Source organism: Saccopteryx leptura, chromosome 7, assembly GCF_036850995.1.
Source record: "Saccopteryx leptura isolate mSacLep1 chromosome 7, mSacLep1_pri_phased_curated, whole genome shotgun sequence".
Classification (NCBI taxonomy): domain Eukaryota; kingdom Metazoa; phylum Chordata; class Mammalia; order Chiroptera; family Emballonuridae; genus Saccopteryx; species Saccopteryx leptura.
The window spans coordinates 4,187,426-4,207,919 of record NC_089509.1 but is presented as its reverse complement, the minus strand read 5'-3'; the positions used below and the strand labels follow the sequence as shown (position 1 = coordinate 4,207,919).

The 20,494-nt window shown below is 39.5% G+C and overlaps 1 protein-coding gene across 3 annotated transcripts in view; it reads right to left on the bottom strand.

Annotated features, from left to right (window-relative positions):
- CNTNAP5 (contactin associated protein family member 5) overlaps nt 1–20,494 on the bottom strand; it is an 855,485-nt gene that overhangs the window by 290,035 nt on the left and 544,956 nt on the right. For all 3 annotated transcript variants that reach the window (XM_066345536.1, XM_066345539.1, XM_066345538.1), the window contains one exon: nt 6,210–6,329. In XM_066345536.1, the coding sequence (XP_066201633.1) occupies nt 6,210–6,329 (120 nt within the window). The remainder of the gene's footprint in view (nt 1–6,209; nt 6,330–20,494) is intronic.

Here is a 20,494-nt window from a genome sequence, read left to right as displayed (position 1 = left end):
AAGGAATTTTTTTCCCGAGTTTGGGATTTGCAGGAAGAGGAGAAGTGCAGATGTGGAACTGGAGCTCTGCTGAGGCTGGTGGAGGCCTTTGATTCCAGGAGGAACCAGAGATGATTTTCTGGGTTGTGGAAACGGAGAATGTCTCAGGGCTTTGGGAGCCACTGAATGAGAGGGAAGCAATCTTCTCTGCCTGTTTGCTCGTCTGCTGGAATGAGCTTTAATAAATGAAATGACCCACCATTTTGGGGCTCCACTGTTTTTTTTACCATCTGCCCAAATCCAATGAGAACCTTCACGGCCATGACGGAGGTGGCCACTGGCCATACATATATTTTAATTGTTGCTGTCTCTTCCCCATGATTAGCATGTAATGCAGATTTATACTGAAATGATAATGTTATGGCTTGAATTGTGTTCCCCAAGGTATGTGCAAAGTCCTAACCCTAAATCCCTGTAAAATGTGACCTTAATTAAAAACAGTAACTTTGAAAATGCAATCAAATAAAAATAAAGTCATACTCCATTAAGGCGGGCCCTCATCCAACATGACCAGTGTCCTTATAAAAAGAGAAGAAACAGACAAACAGTCTCATAAGTGGAGATGGTGAGCTGTGACTGTGAAAGCAGGGTGACAGCGTTTGGGAGGCAGAGATTGAGCTTAAGCACACCCAAACAAGAAAAACAAGCTAGAAAGAGGCAAGGGAGGATTCTCTGGAAAGGTTTCAGAGGGAGCAGAGTGTGGCCCTGAAGGCTTTTGGATTTTTTGGACTTCTATCTCCAAAGTTGTTGAACAATGTAGTTCTGTTTTTGTTTTTAAGCCACAGCCACTCAATTTGTGGAATAACTAATGCACACACAATTTTGTATTAGTCAAAAATTGGCAGTTCACATGGTGCCTGGAATGTGCACGTTTATACTGAGCTGACATGCACTGTGAATAATTCAGATATTAAACATAGGTCCAATGTGTATTCCTGAAGAAACTTATTCTTTACTTCTTCCTCTGTAGGGCCTGTGGCAACTGCTGTTGTGGCCATGCAGGTTGTCACTGGATTCGGGCAGACAGTAAAGAAACAGTGGAGCCTGACCTGTGGTGGTGCAGTGGATAAAGCGTCGACCTGGAATGCTGAGGTCGCCGGTTCGAAACCTGCACTTGTCTGGTCAAGGCACATATGGGAGTTGATACTTCCTGCTCCTCCCCCCTTTCTCTCTCTCTTTCTCCTCTCTAAAATGAATAAATAAATAAATTATAAAAAAAGAAACAGTGGAGCAAGAAATGATGGGCCATTTCTTTATTAAAGTCTTGCACCAGGCCGATGAGCAAACAGGCAGGAAAAACACTTCTCTTTCATTCAGAGCTCCCAAAGCCCTGATGCATTTTCCAGTTCCGCCACCAGTAGAATCTTCTCCGGTTCCTCCTAGACTCAAAGGCCCAACCAGTCTCAGTGGAGCTGCCAAAGCCCCTCAGCTTTGATTTGCCATCTACACTCCTTCTTCTCTCTGCCAAAGTGACTTCTGCTTCTTCAGCACTCTGCACTCTCTGTGCTCTCCCTGCAAAACTGCCAGGACCCACAAAGACCCCTCCTCCAGCAAACATTAGCAAAACAATGGCCCCTCCCAAGCAGCAATGCAATCTACAATTTGTAATCAACTGCCCTGCTCTGATGTCAAGCTGCCCAGCACCATTTTTTAACAAAAAAAGTCAGCAAACTAAAAAACTACAAATTTTACAAATTCACTTGCCCAAAATTCTCTATCACTTCTGTCAGTCTTGCATCCAAACCCTGGACCTCTCTCCTCCCCCACACACCGTCCCTGGGGGAAGGAACTTAGTCGTGAGTACAGTGTCAGAACTTTAGGAGGCCTAGATCCACTGGACTTCTTCAATAAGTCTAATTAGCCCTTTAGGTTACTGCCCCAAAGCAGTCTCCTCACATCCAAAGACACAGAAGCTACTTGAGCTGTGGGAGCCCTGTCTCTCCAAGGCCCTCCAGTGGGAGGGGAGATGCAGGGAATTGAATCTGCAGCAGGGGAAAGGTGCCAGTTGCCTACAGAGAGGGACAGCTAATCTGCCCCAAGGATGCATTTTAAAAGGTGCTTTTGATTCAAATGCACTGTTTTTCACAACAACAATAACAAAACCTGTCCTTCTTCACCCTCAAAACCTCTATTTGCAAATATCTGCAAATTTCTTAGAAGTTTCCTTTTTTCTGAAGTACCTCCTGTAATCTCTCTCAAGGGGTTCTAAAAGAAGATGGCCTCTGAGACCACCTGGCCCTGGGTCTGATGTTAGAGACCTGCAAAGAGGCCAGGAGCCCCAGCTGCTGACGCAGGCTCAGGAAGGAAACCCAGAGCCCTGCCTCCCAGGGTTCTTTATTCTCCTTGTTTCACCACCTGGTTGTGCCAGGGACAAGGACAGAGAAAACAACTATGTGTTGTCACCAATGGGAGTGGCACCCAGACCAAGCCTGCATTCTCCCTCCTTCTGTTCCCTGAACAATTCCTGTCACGCTTTGGCTCGTGTCAGGATTCACTCATATTAAAGAACATTTAACATTTGACAAACAGAAAAACATGGACTTGATGATCATGATATTTATGTACTAAAGATGTTTGTCAGCTAAACACGAGAATTCTGCAATTCAGCCTACACAGAGATTTGTTTTAGAGTAAAAATAACAAAAAACAAACAAAAAAAAACCCGTTTATATAAAATGCAACTACATGTGACCAAAAAACTACTTTAAAAAATGTTCAATCATATATAACGAAGTCTGTTGATTCTGAGACATAACTCAAATGTCCTGATTACTTCAGGGTCACAGCAACAAGTAATCATTAATTTATCTTTAGCCATTCCTGGACAAAACATCAACATAAACCCAGAAAGATGTCTTTTCAAAGACAGAGATTCCACGTAAATGAGACTTATGAATTCATCATACCTTCTATAACATTGAACTCACATCATTTGGAGAGTTTAAAATTTTAATCTATATTTAATTTACATATTTTAATTTTAAAATATATTTAATGATATAAGAACAAGTTTATGCTTATCTATTAAAATCATAATTTTAAAATATATATTTAAGAAATATACATTCATAGAAAAAAGCACATATACATTTATAGAAAAAAGTCACAAGAAAATTCTAACAATAAAATAGCAATAGGAATTTCTGGATTGTAGGTAGTTTATAGGTGACTTTAACATTATTTCCATATCTTTTGTTTCCTTAACTTTTTATTATTAATATTGATTTTTTTTTTTTTGTATTTTTCTGAAGCTGGAAATGGGGAGAGACAGTCAGACAGACTCCCGCATGCACCTGACCGGGATCCACCCGGCACGCCCACCAGGGGTCGACGCTCTGCCCACCAGGGGGCGATGCTCTGCCCCTCCGGGGCATCACTCCATTGCGACCAGAGCCACTCCAGCGCCTGGGGCAGAGGCCAAGGAGCCATCCCCAGCGCCCGGGCCATCTTTGCTCCAATGGAGCTTCGGCTGCCGGAGGGGAAGAGAGAAACAGAGAGGAAGGAAAGGGGGAGGGGTGGAGAAGCAGATAGGTGCTTCTCCTGTGTGCCCTGGCCAGGAATCAAACCCGGGACTTCTGCACACCAGGCCGACGCTCTACCACTGAGCCAACCGGCCAGGGCCACAATAATATTGATTTATAACAAAAATATAAGCACTGTTTAAAGCAAAACAAACAATACAAAGGATCTAATTAATATTTAGTGATAGAGATTATTACTGAGCCAGAGGCTTCCGTTTGCTTCCTGAATCTTGTCTATTAGTCCCAGCATTTATTTATTTATTTATTTTAAAGATTATTTTTCATTGACTTTAATTGGAGTACATATTTCAGGTATGCAACTCAATCAAACATCATCTGCACTCCATATTGCGTGACCATCACCCCAGGCAAAGTTTGTTTTTGTCCCCATTTTACTCGCTTTGCCCACCTCTAACTACCCTCATCCCTCTTTCCCTTAGTTCCAGTATTTGTTACCTGAGCAAGTCATGAAATGTTCGTGCTTTGTTTCTTTTTCATGGAAGACAGAGATAAAAATAACCTCAGAATTCTGTTGTGAGATAGTGCTGTATTGAGTTGTTCACTGGAAACCTATAGGGTTTGGTGATCCATGTCATCCCAATGCATTTTTTTAATAAGAAACTTGAAAAACTCTCAGTTCAGACCCAGAAATTGGTAGGCGCTGATCACTCATCAGCAGGCATTGATCCCCAGTGCCTTATTCTGCTGCCAAATCACTTCCTTGTTTTTTGGTAAAGTGTGGAGCAGGGATAATTTGCATTTCAATCACTTGGAGAGATCGGTAAAAGTGCATATATTGAATTAGAATTTTTGGGGCTGAGAAGTTTATAATTTTTTAGCAAGAATCCCCAGATATCTATATGTTGATTACATTTTGAAATATGCAAGATTCACTAAGAACCTTACCTACTTGACCTGGTTGTTGAGCACTGTTGGTTACCACAACCATGAAAGAAAAATGGCAACACAATTTCTAATTTATGTTAAAGAGCTGTTGAGAAACAGCTAGCATATACATATTTTGCAGCTGAAGGTCTATGGAAATGCAGTGAAATGACATTCAATTCAATGGAACTAGCATTTTCTGCAGAAAAAAGATATGTGGCCCTTTGTGCTCAGATGGGCAAATTACTAAGTGTCCTTCATCACCATTTTTGCAAAAGTTTACTTGCATTTCTATCTGTGATATTGCGTGCTATTTCTCCCTATTTTATTGCCTCCTGAACAGTAGTGACTTTGCCTTATTTTTCTGCATATCTTCAGTGCCCCAGACAGGGTCTGGTTGCAGATAAAGGGTGTTGCCTTGTGCAGAGAAGCCTAGGACTAGAGGACTCAACTAGACTCAATATTTTTCTGTTTCACTATATGATTCTACTGGCCTCTCCAAAAGCTAGTGCTTTAATCAAAAAGTGTGGATGGGCCAATTAGTGACACCCACAATGCCATTATTTTTAGAAAACTATTACATCACAATTTGGCTTTGTGGAATTATGTTTTAACATAAGTTAGTACTTATATGCTGTTTCTTAACCCATGTAATAATTGACTCTGACTAGGCCCTTCTGCACTTTAAAAAGAAGTGGCCAGATAAATAATATTGCCAGAAAATAATAGCTTATTTTTGTTTGTTTGTTTGTGTAGTCATTTTCATTTGCTTTCTGTTTTTGAGCTTTTTGTGTTTTGTTTTGTTTTTTTACTTTTTATTTTTTGTATTTTTCTGAAGTGAGAATCAGGGAAGCAGAGAGACAGATTCTACATGCACCCAACCAGGATCCACCTGGTAAGCCCACTAGGGGCAATGCTCTGCCCATCTTGAGTGTTGCTTCAATGCATGGCGGAGGCCATGGAGTCATCCTCAGCACCCAGGCCAACATTGCTCCATTGAAGCCTTGGCTGTGTGAGGAGAAGAGAGAGATAGAGAGAAAGGAGAGGGGTAAGGGCGCTTCTCTTCTGTGCCCTGGATGGGAATCAAACCCAGAACTTCCACATGCCCAGCTATACCACTGAGCCAACTGGCCAAGGCCTGTTTTTGAGTTTTAAGAGAGAAAATATTCTTGGCAAGTTCTATAGAAAATCCTTGGAAATTGCCTGGCCAGGTGGTGGTGCAGTGAATAGAGCATTGGACTGGGATGTGGAGGACCCAGGTTCGAGACCCCGAGGTCACCAGCTTGGGCGCGGGCTCATCTGGTTTGAGCAAAGCTCACCAGCTTGAACCCAAGGTTGCTGGCTTGAGCAAGGGGTTACTCGGTCTGCTGAAGGCCCATGGTCAAGGCACATAAGAGAAAGCAATCAATGAAAAACTAAGGTGTCGCAACAAAAAACTGATGATTGATGCTTCTCATCTCTCTCCGTTCCTGTCTGTCCCTATCTATCCCTCTCTCTGTCTCTGTAAAAAATAAAATTTAAAAATTTTTAAAAATGCTTGGATACTAAGTCTTGGTTTTGGTGGAAAATCAAGATTGTTAACAAGTTTTCTTCTCTCATGAATATAACCTAGATGTTAATTCTATTATTTACTGAAATACTATTCTCTCCTCACCCCAGAACTTGGTCTTTTATTTGCAAGCGTGTTCCCTTCCTGTGGACTTCTGTTTGCCGTATACCATCACATTGGTAGACAGAGCATCAGTGGAAATTATGCACCCTCACCTGTGACATTGCAGTACACCTGGAGAGGTCCCAACGGCCCGCTGCCATCTGGGTCAATGTGGAAGAAACCAGCCGTACTCCCTTGGTGCCTGTACACCTCACAGGATCGCTCATAGAGGGCTGGGAAGACACAAAGGCAGCAGGGAGAAAACTTTGTATGGCTCTACATACTCCTTGGATGAATCAGTGATTTTTACTCACATTGACTGTCAGTGTTGACTTCCTTCCCTTCTCCTATAACCTCAACTTTGCCAGAGTCTTAACAAATCAGCATCCCAATATTTGATGTAGTTGCATCCTCAGTTCACCATAACAGTCATTCTTCTAACCAACATGGAGGTCACAACCTTCAAAAGGTCTCCCCTTGGAAATCTGGTGTAACTCTTCTCTGTGCTGACGTACCTGTCCCCTGTCCCCCTTTGATACCTGCATAGTGTACTGAGATAGGATCACCCTATTCTGTTCTGCCTCCCCCAATGATTACAGAACCTGTCAGGGTGCCTATGTATTGTTTGACACCATGGTACAACATCTAGCAGAGGGCCACATTCAGAGAAGGGATTTGAATTATAAATGAGAAACTGAGTATATACAGTCATGCTTTTATATTTATAAAATAAAATCTTGCTATCTTATTTACATATATATCCAGAGCTCAGCACAGTAACTAACATATGGTAGATGCTTAATCTAGTTTATTTTGACTTAACAAGCACTTACTGTATTCTTAAAATATGTCAACAATGTGATTGCCACCAGGTGACGAACAGATAGGAAGCAGTCAGTCTGTGCCTTAGGAAGCTCACAGTTTGGTGCAGCTACAAGGGTCTTCATGTGTTCAGACAGAGGCAGACACAGGTGCCCTGGGATAGGGTACCTTGACCAATGAGAACATGAATGAATCCAGTGAAATGTAAAGGAAGCATCTTATGTCTCATATGTGAGGCTGCAAGATGTTGCTTGATGCTTTAGACAAAATGGCATAACCCAGAGCAGCAGGGACACATCTAATTGTGTCATACTCCATGTCTAACACACTTCAGTGGCTCCCAGCAGCTTGAAGATAGAGCACCACTTCCTCACCTTCACCAACGTGTCCTTGTGACGAATGCCCCATCCCAGGAAAATGAAGCCACAGTTTGTCATGCTCAAGTATGAAAAGTGCCTCAAATAATTTATTACCAATGAAGTTCTAAATCTTGAGAAGGTTTGAGATTTCATAAATTAATGTGAATTCAAGGTTATCCTTGTACTCATAGACTTCTTTTCTGCAGCCAAACACACATTGTGAAGTAGGAGGTAGATGGAAGGGTTATAGTTGTACCTTACATTCTGACCACAATATATAGCTTCTTGATCTTTGTCCAAACCTAATAACACACTTGGGTATGAGTTATACATGTGAAAGTTACTTCTATGTGTGGTGCCTCTCTCCAGCCAGTCCCACACTCTCAAGATAGCTACACTGCAAAAAGGGTTGCTGCTGTCCTATTTAGGCAGCATGTTGGGGAAGGGGGTTATGTAGTGGTTAAAACATGAGCCCCAGAGTCAATCAAGTGGGTCTGCATCACAAGGCTATCTCTTACTACTTATCGGAGCTTGGATAGCTAATTAATCTGTGATAGGCAATCCCTGAGCTGACTGATTCTATTCTCACCCCTTGGTATTCATATCTTGCTCATGGATTCATGCCTTCTCCTTGAGTGTGGCTGGACTTGTGGTTGTACTTCTAATGGAACCTGACAAAAGTAATAAATGTCACTTCCAAAACTTGATTATGAAAAGACAGTGACTCCCACCGTGGGTAATCCTGAATCATTCAGTTGGGAAGAAGCCAACAGGCATGTCCAGGGGAAGCCCTGAGAAAAGGCTCATGTGGGTGAGCATGAAGTTCTGAAGCCAGGCTTCAGACTGCATGGTTGCAACCCTGGCTGAAATCCTAACTGCAGCCCTATGAGAGACCAGACCGAATCTCTCACTTTAAGTTGCTCAGAGACCGAGAGGAACCATAATGTAGCAATGCTGACTGTTTACAGATGCTACATTTTGCTGTGGTTCATTATGCAGCAATCGCTAGCTAATAAACTTGGAAAGCACTAATTTTCTAATATGGATATAGGTACAAAAATATCTGCCTTATACAACTGTAGTAAGGCTGCAAAGACATACCTACAGCAAGCACTCAGCATGGTGCATGGCACATAGCAAGTGCTTGATACATGTAAAGTATTATTATTACTTTTTTGTTGTTGTTGCTTCTGTTATTTTACTATTTCAAGTAATGTTACTTCCTTTTATTTGTCGCTTTTTGTTTCCTTAACTTTTCTTTTAAGTGATAACAAGCCTTATGATTTTAAGATCACAAATCACAACACTTGTGGAAAACTAATAAAACTAATATTTCCTACACCCTTTCTGTGCAGAGATGTTAGCTCTTCCTTCTTAGTTCATTTGGCTTATTCTCAGTTTTTGGCTATTTCAGTATTAGCATTTTAAAATTTCATAAAATGTTTACTTTTCTCTCTGAATACTCTTTCTTTTTAATGACATGAAATTCTTGATTCATCAATGCAAACTATCTTAGATATATCTGAAAATATTAATTATAACACTTTCTTTGACATTTTCATCACTTTAAAATAGTGTTTCCTCCAAGTGTGTGTGTGTGTGTGTGTGTGTGTGTGTGTGTGTGTGTGGTCTTTCATGTTAAATTTCTTTCTGAAATGTCAGGAAATCCTTTGTCATCCTATCAAATTCAACAGTACTCTCTAAAGTACCAACTGCTCTAAACAAATATGTGTGGTTTGCTCTCTAGAACTTTACTATGGTACAATCTAGCTTGACCACTTCTTGGGAGTCTCTATGTTAACCTTTTTAGGTACTTTCTCTTAGTCTTGTTAGATTTTTGTAATTTCAAGGGATATTTTGCATGAAATTTGGAAGATGGAAGTCACAGCATACACATTCATTTTAGGCTTATAAAGTCCATGTCGTGCATGAGGTTCTATTGTAGATTACACACGTTTCCACTTAACTTCAGACTTAAGCTACAAGTGTGGGTTGGCCAAGTCACACCAGCTGCTAGTGGGCCACCTCTTCCTTCTGCTTCCCTAACTCCCAGCCTGGTATGTGTTTAGGTCTTTTATGATACCCCATCACTGAAGTTGAAGGTTTGGTCATGGTTAAGGCTCAAGATGCTTTCTGATCAGCTGCAGACTGAACCATTTAAGGAAATTTATATTATTTATTACTGTTTATGTGATGCTTTAGAAGGAAGTAGAGGTAAATGCATATGTTCAGTCCATCAGCTCAACCAGGAAGCACAGACATACAACTTCCGTATTGTGTTGCCCTCCTGCATTGCTGGCCACCCGCTGCACAGCAAGCAGAGCACACACGTTTATGAGAACCTACGAATGCAGAAGTAGCTCTAGCCTAGGCTCTCAAAAAACTGAATAAAAGTGACGTGGCCCTAGGTCTCAGGTAATTCATAAATTTACCAAATTAACTCCAATACACACAGAAAAACATTGAAAGACCAATTCCCAAAATAGAAAATAAAATATATTCAAAGCTCTCACCTAGAGCAAGACATTAGAATTGTTCATTTTTTAAAAAGTGTAGATTATTATAATGTCACTTATAGTTCTTCAAAGCACAGGAAAAAAGATAAATTATTCAAATTGTTATGAGAAGTAAATGATATAGTGGGCAGTTTAGACAGACATGAGCAGAGAAGAAATGATATAAGCCAGGTACAAGGATCCCCTCACCTGGCAGAGAGCCCCAGATGCCTAGCAACGGGTCTCATCCTCAGGATGACCTTTCATCCCCTAGTATATTGGTGATCATGTGACTGACCCCCTTAGAAGAAGAACAAAGGGGCCAGAGGACTCCCATACAAGCTCTTAAATGTCCACTTCCTTAAGCATTAAGCCCTCAAGACAGTAAGGTTCTGACCTGAATCAAATAATCTTAGGAACAAGACCTCAGTCAGGTCTGTTGATCACAGAGCCACAGTTTTGATCAAACTAAACATAACATCTAAGCCTCAGGTTGTTTCAGCTCCAGGCCCAGAAGAAGAGCAAAGCCAGAGACAACAATGCCATAACTGGACCTGCTGTGAGGACTAATGACCCTCCAATCAGGAGAGACCATGACCCTGAAAGGACACACATGGAGAGCTGATGAATAGTCTACTACTATCCTCCTTTGAGACATCCCCTAAAATCCCCACCTTTGGAAAGGACCTAGTGTTCTCTCTCTCTCTCTCTTTCTCTTTCTCTCTGTAGGTCAAATAAGTTTGCAAATATGATATATAGGTTTGCTCACTTATAGTTTGCATTGGGTCTGAGGGACAGGCTGTAAGCAGCAGGATCCTTATAGCCTAAGGCTTAGTTTTAAAACTAAGCTTTTCCCCACACCCTTAACTATTGCATGATAGAGGGTGGTGCACTCTCATGAGTAATCTCATTATGCCTCAGATAAGCAACTTTGTATCAAAGACTTCCTTGTTTGTATATTGAATTAAAGGTTTGGATTTCTACACTATAAAATTGGGCAGAGCAGCCCATGCTGGAGGAGAGCAGAGAAAGGCCACATGGAGGAGAGGAGAAGCAGCCAAGATAGCAGAGTGCTGAAGGAGAAGCCAGTTTATGCAGAGTTTGTGCAGAGAGAAGGAGATGAGGAACAGAGGTGAATAAGGCTGGTGAGGTAAAACCTTTGATTCTAGGAAACTCAGATAAGACAGTGGCTTTGGGAGCCCTGAATGGAAAGGGAAGTGTTTCCCACTGTGTGTATTTCTCCCTCTCTGGGTGTGAGTTAGAATTAGAACTGGTGTGGCCCACCAGTTCTTGGCTCCATTGTTTCATTACCACCTGTCCAAATAAAATGTGAACCTGCACGGACCAGGCAACTGTGATGGTGGCCGTGGCTACTGGCCATACAATGTTTTAGCTCTAAATTCTTTTCTCAGCCCAACTCAGGGACTGAGGTCTAACATCTGTTGCAGTTTACTATGAATACTAAGTGTAAAGATGACTTCTTAAGCCTAAAAAAAATACCCACACCAAAATAGAAAACTTCAGATTCACTTATGAATACCACTAAAAAAATCACATAAAATATCAACATATAGAACCTAATAGTATATTTTTAAAAGACCAAAGATATAATGGTCAAGTGGGAACATAATCCAAAAATGCAACAGTGATTCAATATTAGAAAATTAGTGTGTGTGTGTGTGTGTGTGTATATATATATATATATATATATATATATATATATATATATATATATTTGGTCTATATGTATAATCATTATAAATATATATATATATTAAATGATTATCTCCACTCATTTGAAAAGCCAAGATATTCCTCACACAAGTTCTAAATTGCCATTGGAAACTACTATAAGACAACTGTCAAATTTCCTACATGGAAGAAGACAGGAGAATGAAGGAAAAATAAAAGAAGCTTTATTAATGGCCAGCTTCATCTCTATTAGAAACAGCAAATGCTAGTGCCTCCCTGGGAAGTCTAACATTATGGGCACACACAAAGATTTGTGCTCGTCAGTGAAAAGGACCCTGATGGACATATTGAAACACTTTAAAATAGGTTTTTAAATTAATATGAGCAGATATATAATGTAGCTGGACAAGGCAGTTAAATCAGTATTTTCATATATAAGGAAAATATTCCAAATCTAGTCTTGGCAGCTAATTTATTGCTTAAGGTACAATTTTGAATGTCCTTGTGAAGCCTATTCTCATTAAAGATAATGATAGTATTCAAATAGTAAAAAGATTTTATTTTAGACCTCACCTTTTCAAGTGTCAAGGTCAGAGCTGCTGTTTTTCTGCCCCACCGTTTTTATTCCTATTTTAAAACTATAGAAATGGGCATAAAACTCACATTAAAAGTATATAGTATTTTTAGTGGTTTAAAGATGTTTCAGTTCTATTTCCTTACTTGCTCCTTATATCCCCAGAATCTAACATTTACCACGTGATTGCATATTTAGTTACAGGTCTACACGCACAGTCTGTAGACATAAATAAGATCAGATTAATCCTGTTAAATACATGTTTGTGAAGCATTTAGCAACTATTTATTTAATAAAGTTTGTCAAATCTTGTATGTAGTAAGTAAGGTTTGTGGGACTTTGCTGTGGCCTTGTTTCAGTGTGGAAAAGAAAAAAATTAATACATTAAAACTGATAAATTTCTGAAATTAGTTTGAAAAATGTGTCAGGATATTAACTTAGAAAACAAATGTTTTGATGTCCCATCTGCACACAGTTGATACAAGCTGAAAATAGACATGCATTATGTAAGATTTTCATTACTTAAAAGGAGGTTAGTGGAGATGGAAGCGTATTTGTGGTTGATAAAGTTTAGGGATAGGGGTGATAGCAAGCTGTGGCTATCAAAGGACAGCATGAGGGGTTCTTGTGATGAAAGTATTTTGCCTCCTGATTAAAGTGGTGATTACACAAATCATTGCATATGGTAAAATTTTTCAGAACCCCCCCACACACCCCTACACACACACATGCACACAGCTCATACACAAGGAGGCATGTTAAAATGGAACAATCTGAATAAGCTTTGTATATTTTATCGTCATTTTCCTGGTTTTGGTGATATGCCACCGTTATGCAAGATGTTACTGTTGGGGACAACTGGGTAAAGGGCACATAGGACTTCATTTTACATTTATTTCCCTCAATTTAAAGTGAATTATTTCAAAGTAAAAGCTTTATAAAAAGAGGATTATGAGCCAACAATTTTACTCTTAGAAATCTATTCTATAGAAACAAAAACATTTGTCCACATCAAATATCTGTGCATAAATATTCATAGGAAAATTATTCATACTAACCAAAAAAATGGCAACAACCCACATGCTCATCAACTGATGGATGGATAAACAAATGTGATATTTGCATATGAGGAAGTATTATTACACAACAGAGAGAAAATGAAGGGCTGATGCATGCTACAACATGGATGAACCCTGAACCCTGAAAACATGTTCAGTGAAAGGAGCTAGTCACAAAAGATCATGTATGACAGAACTCCATTTAGTTGAAATGTCCATATAAAACAAGTCATCTCTGCAGACAGAAAGTGTGTAGTAGCTGCCTGAGGCTGGGGGTAGGCATTGAGGAGAATGAGAAATTACTGTTAATGTGATGAAGGTTCTTTTAGGGGGTGTTGAAATTTGGTAGTCATGATTATACAACTGTGTGAATATACTAAAAATAATGAACTTTACACTTTAAATAGGTGAAACATATGTTGTAAAAATATTTTTCCATAAACTAGTAAAAGTCAAAGGACAGGGTGGATTCCTCCAAGACATAGAGCTCCAGAGCCCTGGAGTTCTGTCCATTGACCTATACTGTTTAAATAGAGCAACAATCCATCATATGACCCTGGCTGGGTTCTAAAATACGCCTGTGTCCATCTCCGCCTCCACCCAAAACTATACCAGTATTTCATTTTCTTCTTAGAAACTAGAGCATGTTCATCAAAATAAAGAGAGTGGGGAAGGGAGGAGGGGATTAAAGATGGACAAATACACAATGACAGAAAATGATTTGACTTTGGGTGATAGCACACAACACAATCAACAGTTTAAATGCTATAGAAATGTTTATCTGAAACATATGTACTCTTATTGATAAATATCACTCCATTAAATTTAATTTTCTAAATACATTTTTTTTCAAAAAAGTAATAAAGTAAAATGAAACAACAGTTGCTAAATACAAATTAAGGACCTTGTCTTGAATATGACTGTTACGTATCCTGCCATCCTTACCTTCGTGATCCAGTCAATGAATCTTAAAAACATGCAGCAATTATCTTTTATAATGTGCTGTATTTAAAATAGGAATATGTGCACATGCTTGCTTGTAATCCACATGTGAATCAAGTCCAGCTCAGCAGGTGTGTGGAAGCAGAGCAGTGGTAACTTGAGATGTAACCTAGCATGAGCCTCAGGGGATGCACACAGCTTCTAAAGCAGTGATTCCAAAGCCGTGGCTCTCCCAATGTGCTCCTCAAGCCAGCAGCAGCCGGGCATTCGGAGCTTCCTAGACACACAAACCCACAGACCTCATCCTGAATCAGAACTTCTGTGCGTGAGGCTGTGGGAGCTATGATTTTACATATCTCCAGGCAATTATTTCGCCAGTTAAAACCAAAGAAGCCTTATTTTTAAAAACAAACAAAAGAATCCTTTGAAAAGCACATCTACTAAATAGTGATATATATATCATGAGTTGTTTTTTTTTAAAGTTGGTTGCATTTGCCGAAAAATCAGTTTTCTAGTAAATAGTGGCATACCCTGAGTCAAGATCATTTCAACTTTTGTACAGAATGTTAAGTCTCTGTATATTTTTTCTCCCTTTTTGCTTTCCCTCATAATACTGTACTTCTTTTAAGAAAAATGCTTATCAAGTAGCTTATGTAAATCAACAGCGATTATTAACTTACTAATTAAAGAACCTTCGATGTTTTTTTTAGAAAGTCTTCAGAAGCTGATAGCTCTGAATCCAAACACTGCTGATGATTTACAAATAGTTTGACAAGATACTTAAACCCTTGGGTTTTATTTTTCTCGTAAGATATTTTTTATCGAGAATTATATGTGGTAAAGTGTTGAAACATGCTTCCACAATGCTTTGCTTACAGTAGGTAAATGGGAGCTATCCAATTGTTTATCATTTGTAACTATAATAAAACAAAAAAGACAAACAAGAAAAGAATTGAGAACATTATCATAGTCCTTGAGGGAACTAATCGAATATGTACCATATCCCAACCATGTGTTAGGTATAGAGTTAGGTACTGGGGATACATACATAAATAAGATCTTGCCCTGTTCTCAAATGTTAAGTCAGGAATGGGGGTAGGTGAATTTATATTCTTCATTTATATGGTGACAATTTTTTGAAATTGGCTCTTGAACATTTTCTGTGTTTTCTCAGGCTAGTCTGGTTCTTAGTATGTGTTCAGTAAATGACTGATGGTGAATTTAGAAATATTCGAATAAACAGGTCCATGGGGGGACCTGTGAAGGCCACACGTGTCTTCAGCAGATGTATCCCTCTGAGAGACATATCTGGAAGTCGAACCAGAACGAGAAGATAGAGGGCAGAAAACAAGTCATCAGACTGTTGCAGTTATCACCCCGAGGAAGAATGCAGTACCAAGCAAGTAAGAGACAACTGTTGCTCTATGTGTAAAGAAGCCTAAACATTGTACAGGTGCAGGCCTGTGACTGTTTGAATCTGAAAAAAATGATTCTGTTGCTTATCTATGACTTCATCTATCTGGGCATCTCACTTGATAAGAATTGATTACGCATTAATTAAAAAGAAATAGGCAGAAATATTATTCTCTGCTGGAGAAAATATTTGTTTGCAAGTTGGTTTAATACAGCATTAAAATTTGAGTCTTAACTTGATCTGTCTTTGTAATCCAAAATACATTTCAAATTGCACAAAGATTCAGTATAAATTCAGGCTACTGCAGCAAGAAGGAAGCATTAAAATGCTAGGGAAGAACGGAACAAGCACAACAGAGATGGTGTCTCTCAGTGACTCCAGCTTCAGTACTGAAATCGCCATCTGGTGAGTTGGGCTTCCCAGAGAGGATCTCCAACCTCTTCACTCCAGTGATAAACTAGTGCAAGAAGCCCTGACACACCCTGTGCACAAAGCCTGATTCTGGCATCCTAATCTGCCTGCTCCTGGCTGAGATCACACATAGGGAAGTCCATTCATATCATGCTGATTGGTTCATTGCTTGTTTTGTGGGAGTCAGCCTTGAACTTCATAACCTGATGATGGTAATTTCCTTGAGAGTGGAGTTCATAGGGTGCAGAGAAGAAAAGCAAAGTTTTCAATCCAAGTAGTTTTACGTTCAAATGTTAACTTTGCTGTGTGTGGGTTTTAGAAACCTAGCCCCATTACCCATCTAAGTTTCTGTTTTCTTTAACTTAAAAGGATGTTGCTAATAAACCTTCAGAAGGTTTGTAATCAATTTCTAGGCTAACACATTTGGTGCTAGCAAGTAGTCAGTTCCTGCCCCTCTTCTTTCTCTTGTTCCAGAGAACGGCCGACCTCACATGCATTCCTCAAGGGTCAATGGAGAGTATCTCAGTGCAAGTAGACACAGCCAGTAGTACTCCGATTTATCTGCATCAGAAGTCTGCATCCAGCAATCTGTCTGGTTGTACAGCTCCTTGACTGGTAAGTGTCCTTCCTACACCATTGGTTGTTTATTGCACACACAACTTCTGTTCTGCAATTACTATACTGATAGCTATATAATAATTATACTATTTTTATGGATATTAAAAAAAATTATGTTTCCCAACAGAATAAGGAAGAAACAGACAGATCACCATTTACAATATAATAGGGTATGATGAGGAAATGTACAGAGTTTTGTTTACATTTGACAAGAATAGCCCAGCCCACGAAAGGCATTAGCTTGATAGCACATAAGCTGAGCTGAAAAGTTTGTGTGTCCTAGGCTCACCAGCAATTCTGCAGCCTTCCCAACAGAGGTGATAGCATGTTTTAGGAGTGGGATATAGGTCAGCATGCATGTTTCTGCTACTAAGTGTAGGTTAGCACCTGCTCGAGAAGAAATTGGTTAGGGACATGTGCCCCACTTCCACATGTGACCCTTAGAGGCTTCTTCTGTGTACTCTCACATCCTTTTCCCCTCTGCCAATAGGTAAATGTTCCCAAGGTCCTAGAGGAAACTATAGACAAAAGTGGATGGAGTACCCTTGGGACTACATAGATCAGCTACATGACCGTGAGCTGTGACCCAAAAAGAAACTTACTTTGTGAAGCCACTGAGGTTTGGGAATTTTTTAAATCATCTTTAGCTTGCCTACCTTTGTCTTGTTCCATAAAGTTCAGCTCAGTTCCTGGGAGATTTCTGAGTGCCACGTTTGATGGCGAGCAAGCACTCTGATATATCAATAATGCAAATTAGTTCTTACAAAATGAGAGCTTTTCCCAAAGCTATCTTGCTCCTAAGGGGTGGATCTGAAATCTAACATTGGTTCCCTGCTCTAAACTCCTTGTTCTCTCCTCTAACTTCTGAAAACAAACAAAAACTCATAAAATAGTTATATTGTGGTTATAGGTTTCTAAAATAGGTCTCAAGTAGACAGAGAAATAAGGAAATCTAAGTAAAAGTACCTTGAAGGCATCCTTGAAAATAATTACACAATGTTTATCTGTCTATATTTCATCATCATTAACGAGTCCAGAATCCCCTATGCTGGTCAAAAAAAATTACTACTCTGAATTTACACATTATAAAAAATGTGTCTTCCTGTGTGAACTGGTGAATGCCTATTTTTTCAGCTGTAAGAAGGACACTCTACCGTAAAAATTCTGTATCTTTTAGTACATGCAATCCACATAACATTCGACACAAAGTTAAACCAAAATGCACAAAGCTACTGTTACTGAGAGGATATTTAATTGTGTTACCCAGACAATTTATGGATTAGATGCCCATTTCCATCTAGATTTCACTGGAAGGGTTGTAAGTTTTCCCACCAGATTACATTCACAAGTCTTTCTCATCATCCCAGGGTTCACAGAATACTAATTGTCATGAAACAACATGACCACCAAAGAAGAAACCCAGACACAAATCTCTGGGCTAGAGATGAATTTATAGGAAAACTTAAAAAGCTGAAGCTTCAGGAACCCCTAAAAAGCCTTTAAAACTAACTTAACAATGCGTTTATATGGTTATGTAGTTTTGTGAATGTGTGTGTCAGCTGCGGTCCAACCAGAGGAGCAGACCATGGGGAGACAGACATGGATCTGTCGGGAGCTTCATTGCCAGGATCTGTGGGTGCTGGCAAAGTAGTCTCTATAAGGTTACTACTGTCTTTGCGTGGTATGCTGGAGCTTACAGTCCAGAAGGGCAGGTGGGTGTGAGGTGAGGGAACAAAAGCAAGCAAACCCTTGCATGTGCACCAGAGCCCAGGGGGACCATCTGAAATCTGTGAGATCTCCTGTTGTCGGTCCACGGCCCATACCAGCAAGGTGAGGCACCAAACCTCCCACATGAGCAAGAATGACAGGGGACTGCTGCTTCCTTTCCACCTTTCAAACCTCCTATAAGTCTCTCTCTTCTGGTTTTCTATAAATTTAGGGGAATCTACGATAACCAAACTAAGTTGACATGTTATAAAGCTACCGAATTTTGTAAGAGTAAGATAATGACAATAGGTTAAAATAAAATATTTAACTCACTGGTGAATAATGCTGTATTTTTCTCCTTCCCTCCCATTGTCACACTGACTGCTCATGCCAGGTAGCACTGGAAAAGCCACAGACACTTTGGAGATCTGGTTAAGGAGAAGGCTTGCTATGGATGCGTATCCAGTGCAGCCTCGGTGAAGGGGAATGGCCACACGCCTTGCCACCACTCTCATGTGTTGCTCTGCTGCCTTTCAAAGTCAGGAATACTCCCACTGCCGGAGGTCACTGCTCAGAGAACGTCACTGCTACATGCAGTACCGAAGTGTGCATGGCCTGGCGGAGGAGCCAAGTCCAGTGTGCACACAGCCAAACACTATCTCTGCGGGATTCTTTTAAATTTCACATGTAATTTATGAACTTGACAGACAGGAATTCTCAACCACATACATGGAGGTTTATAGGGCATGAGAGGTATTATTTAATGTGTATAGAGTTTCATATTTCACATGAATCATATTAAGATTTATTTATTAGATAACTAGGTAAGAAAATGGAATATGTGTTTTAGCTTTTAAATTCTATTGTCACATTATTGCACATTAAAATAAGTAAGCAATGGATGTTTTGAAAGGTTATATGATATAACCAAAAATAAAATGTAAAGCTGGAAAAAAAAGTTGTGGTACAAATGATTGACATAATTAAAAATATATATATATATATATTAATATACATATATCAACCATACTGGAGGAAAACTGAATTATTTTGTTTTCTGTACAAAAAATAATAATAAAACATCAGATAATAATGTAATAAAAAAATAACCAAGATTTATAAGGAAATAAAAGTACTATAAAATTGTTTTAGAGAGTTAATAAAAAATAAATTTTTTTAACAATTTGGAAATGTGACTGATACTTGTCACTTTAAAATATTACAATGTGTAGTGCCTGAGTTTCCTGTTCTAAAGGTGATGACAGCCAGACAGAAGGAGAACAGGGCATGAGGGGGATAAATGGGGATGGAAAGAGACTTGACTTAGGGGTGGGGGGTGAAAACACAATACCATATACAGAGGATATATTGTAGAATTTAATACTTGAAACATGCATAATTTTATTAAGTAATATCACCTCAATAAAATAAAATTAAATTAAAAATAAAAAAATTAGAAAAAGATCTTAAATAGGATCCCCAGAATTTCAAAGCTTCCAAACCCTTGAAGCTGCCACCTGAGTCCACTCTGAGCAGGAGTCTGACTCCCGAGTCACCACGGGAAGCTGGCAGCTGTCTTTTGCAGAGACGTTCCTTAGCTCTTCTCTCAAGTAAGCAGGAGCTCTGGGCTTTTGACTTAGGCTTTGTTTGATGTCCAAGGATCTACATTCTTCTTTTGACCTCACAGGCAGTAGAACAGGGTGTGCAGCAGTGTCTTACAGATTTGAAAACCAGAGACATCACTGTAACCAGACAGTGGGAGAAGCTAGTAATTACAGCTGTTGTTAGTCTCCTCTTCTGCAAAATTTAATGATAATATTTACCTCATGGCTTGTTTTGAAGACTAGATGGGCTATTAGAAACGTGCATGAAAATTGTCTCATGTATTACAGGTGCCTGGTAAATGTTAACTTCATCTAGAGCAGAGACAAACTACAGGGAAGAAAACGAAAACCGAGAAGAACAGAGGGAAATGTTGGAAATGCCCTGGGGGAATGTTTCAAGATTCCAAAACACAGTCCAAGATGCTTTTCAGAAGGTGCATAGACTTGACTGAACAGGAGCAAGGACAGTCACTCTGAGTAATGAATAAGTAGGCTCAGTAATCATGGCGTTTCATCAGATAAGCTGATACGAAGCTAAATGTACAGGGAACCTTTTTGAGCACCTGCGTAAGCCCAAGGAGGAATTCTGTACAAAGATTTTGAGAGAGAGAGGATGCAATTCTTGGTCAGACAATGAGAGACAGGGAATAAGAAAAAGGCACATAACAACAACAAAAAAAATCCAGAAGTATTCACTTTGTT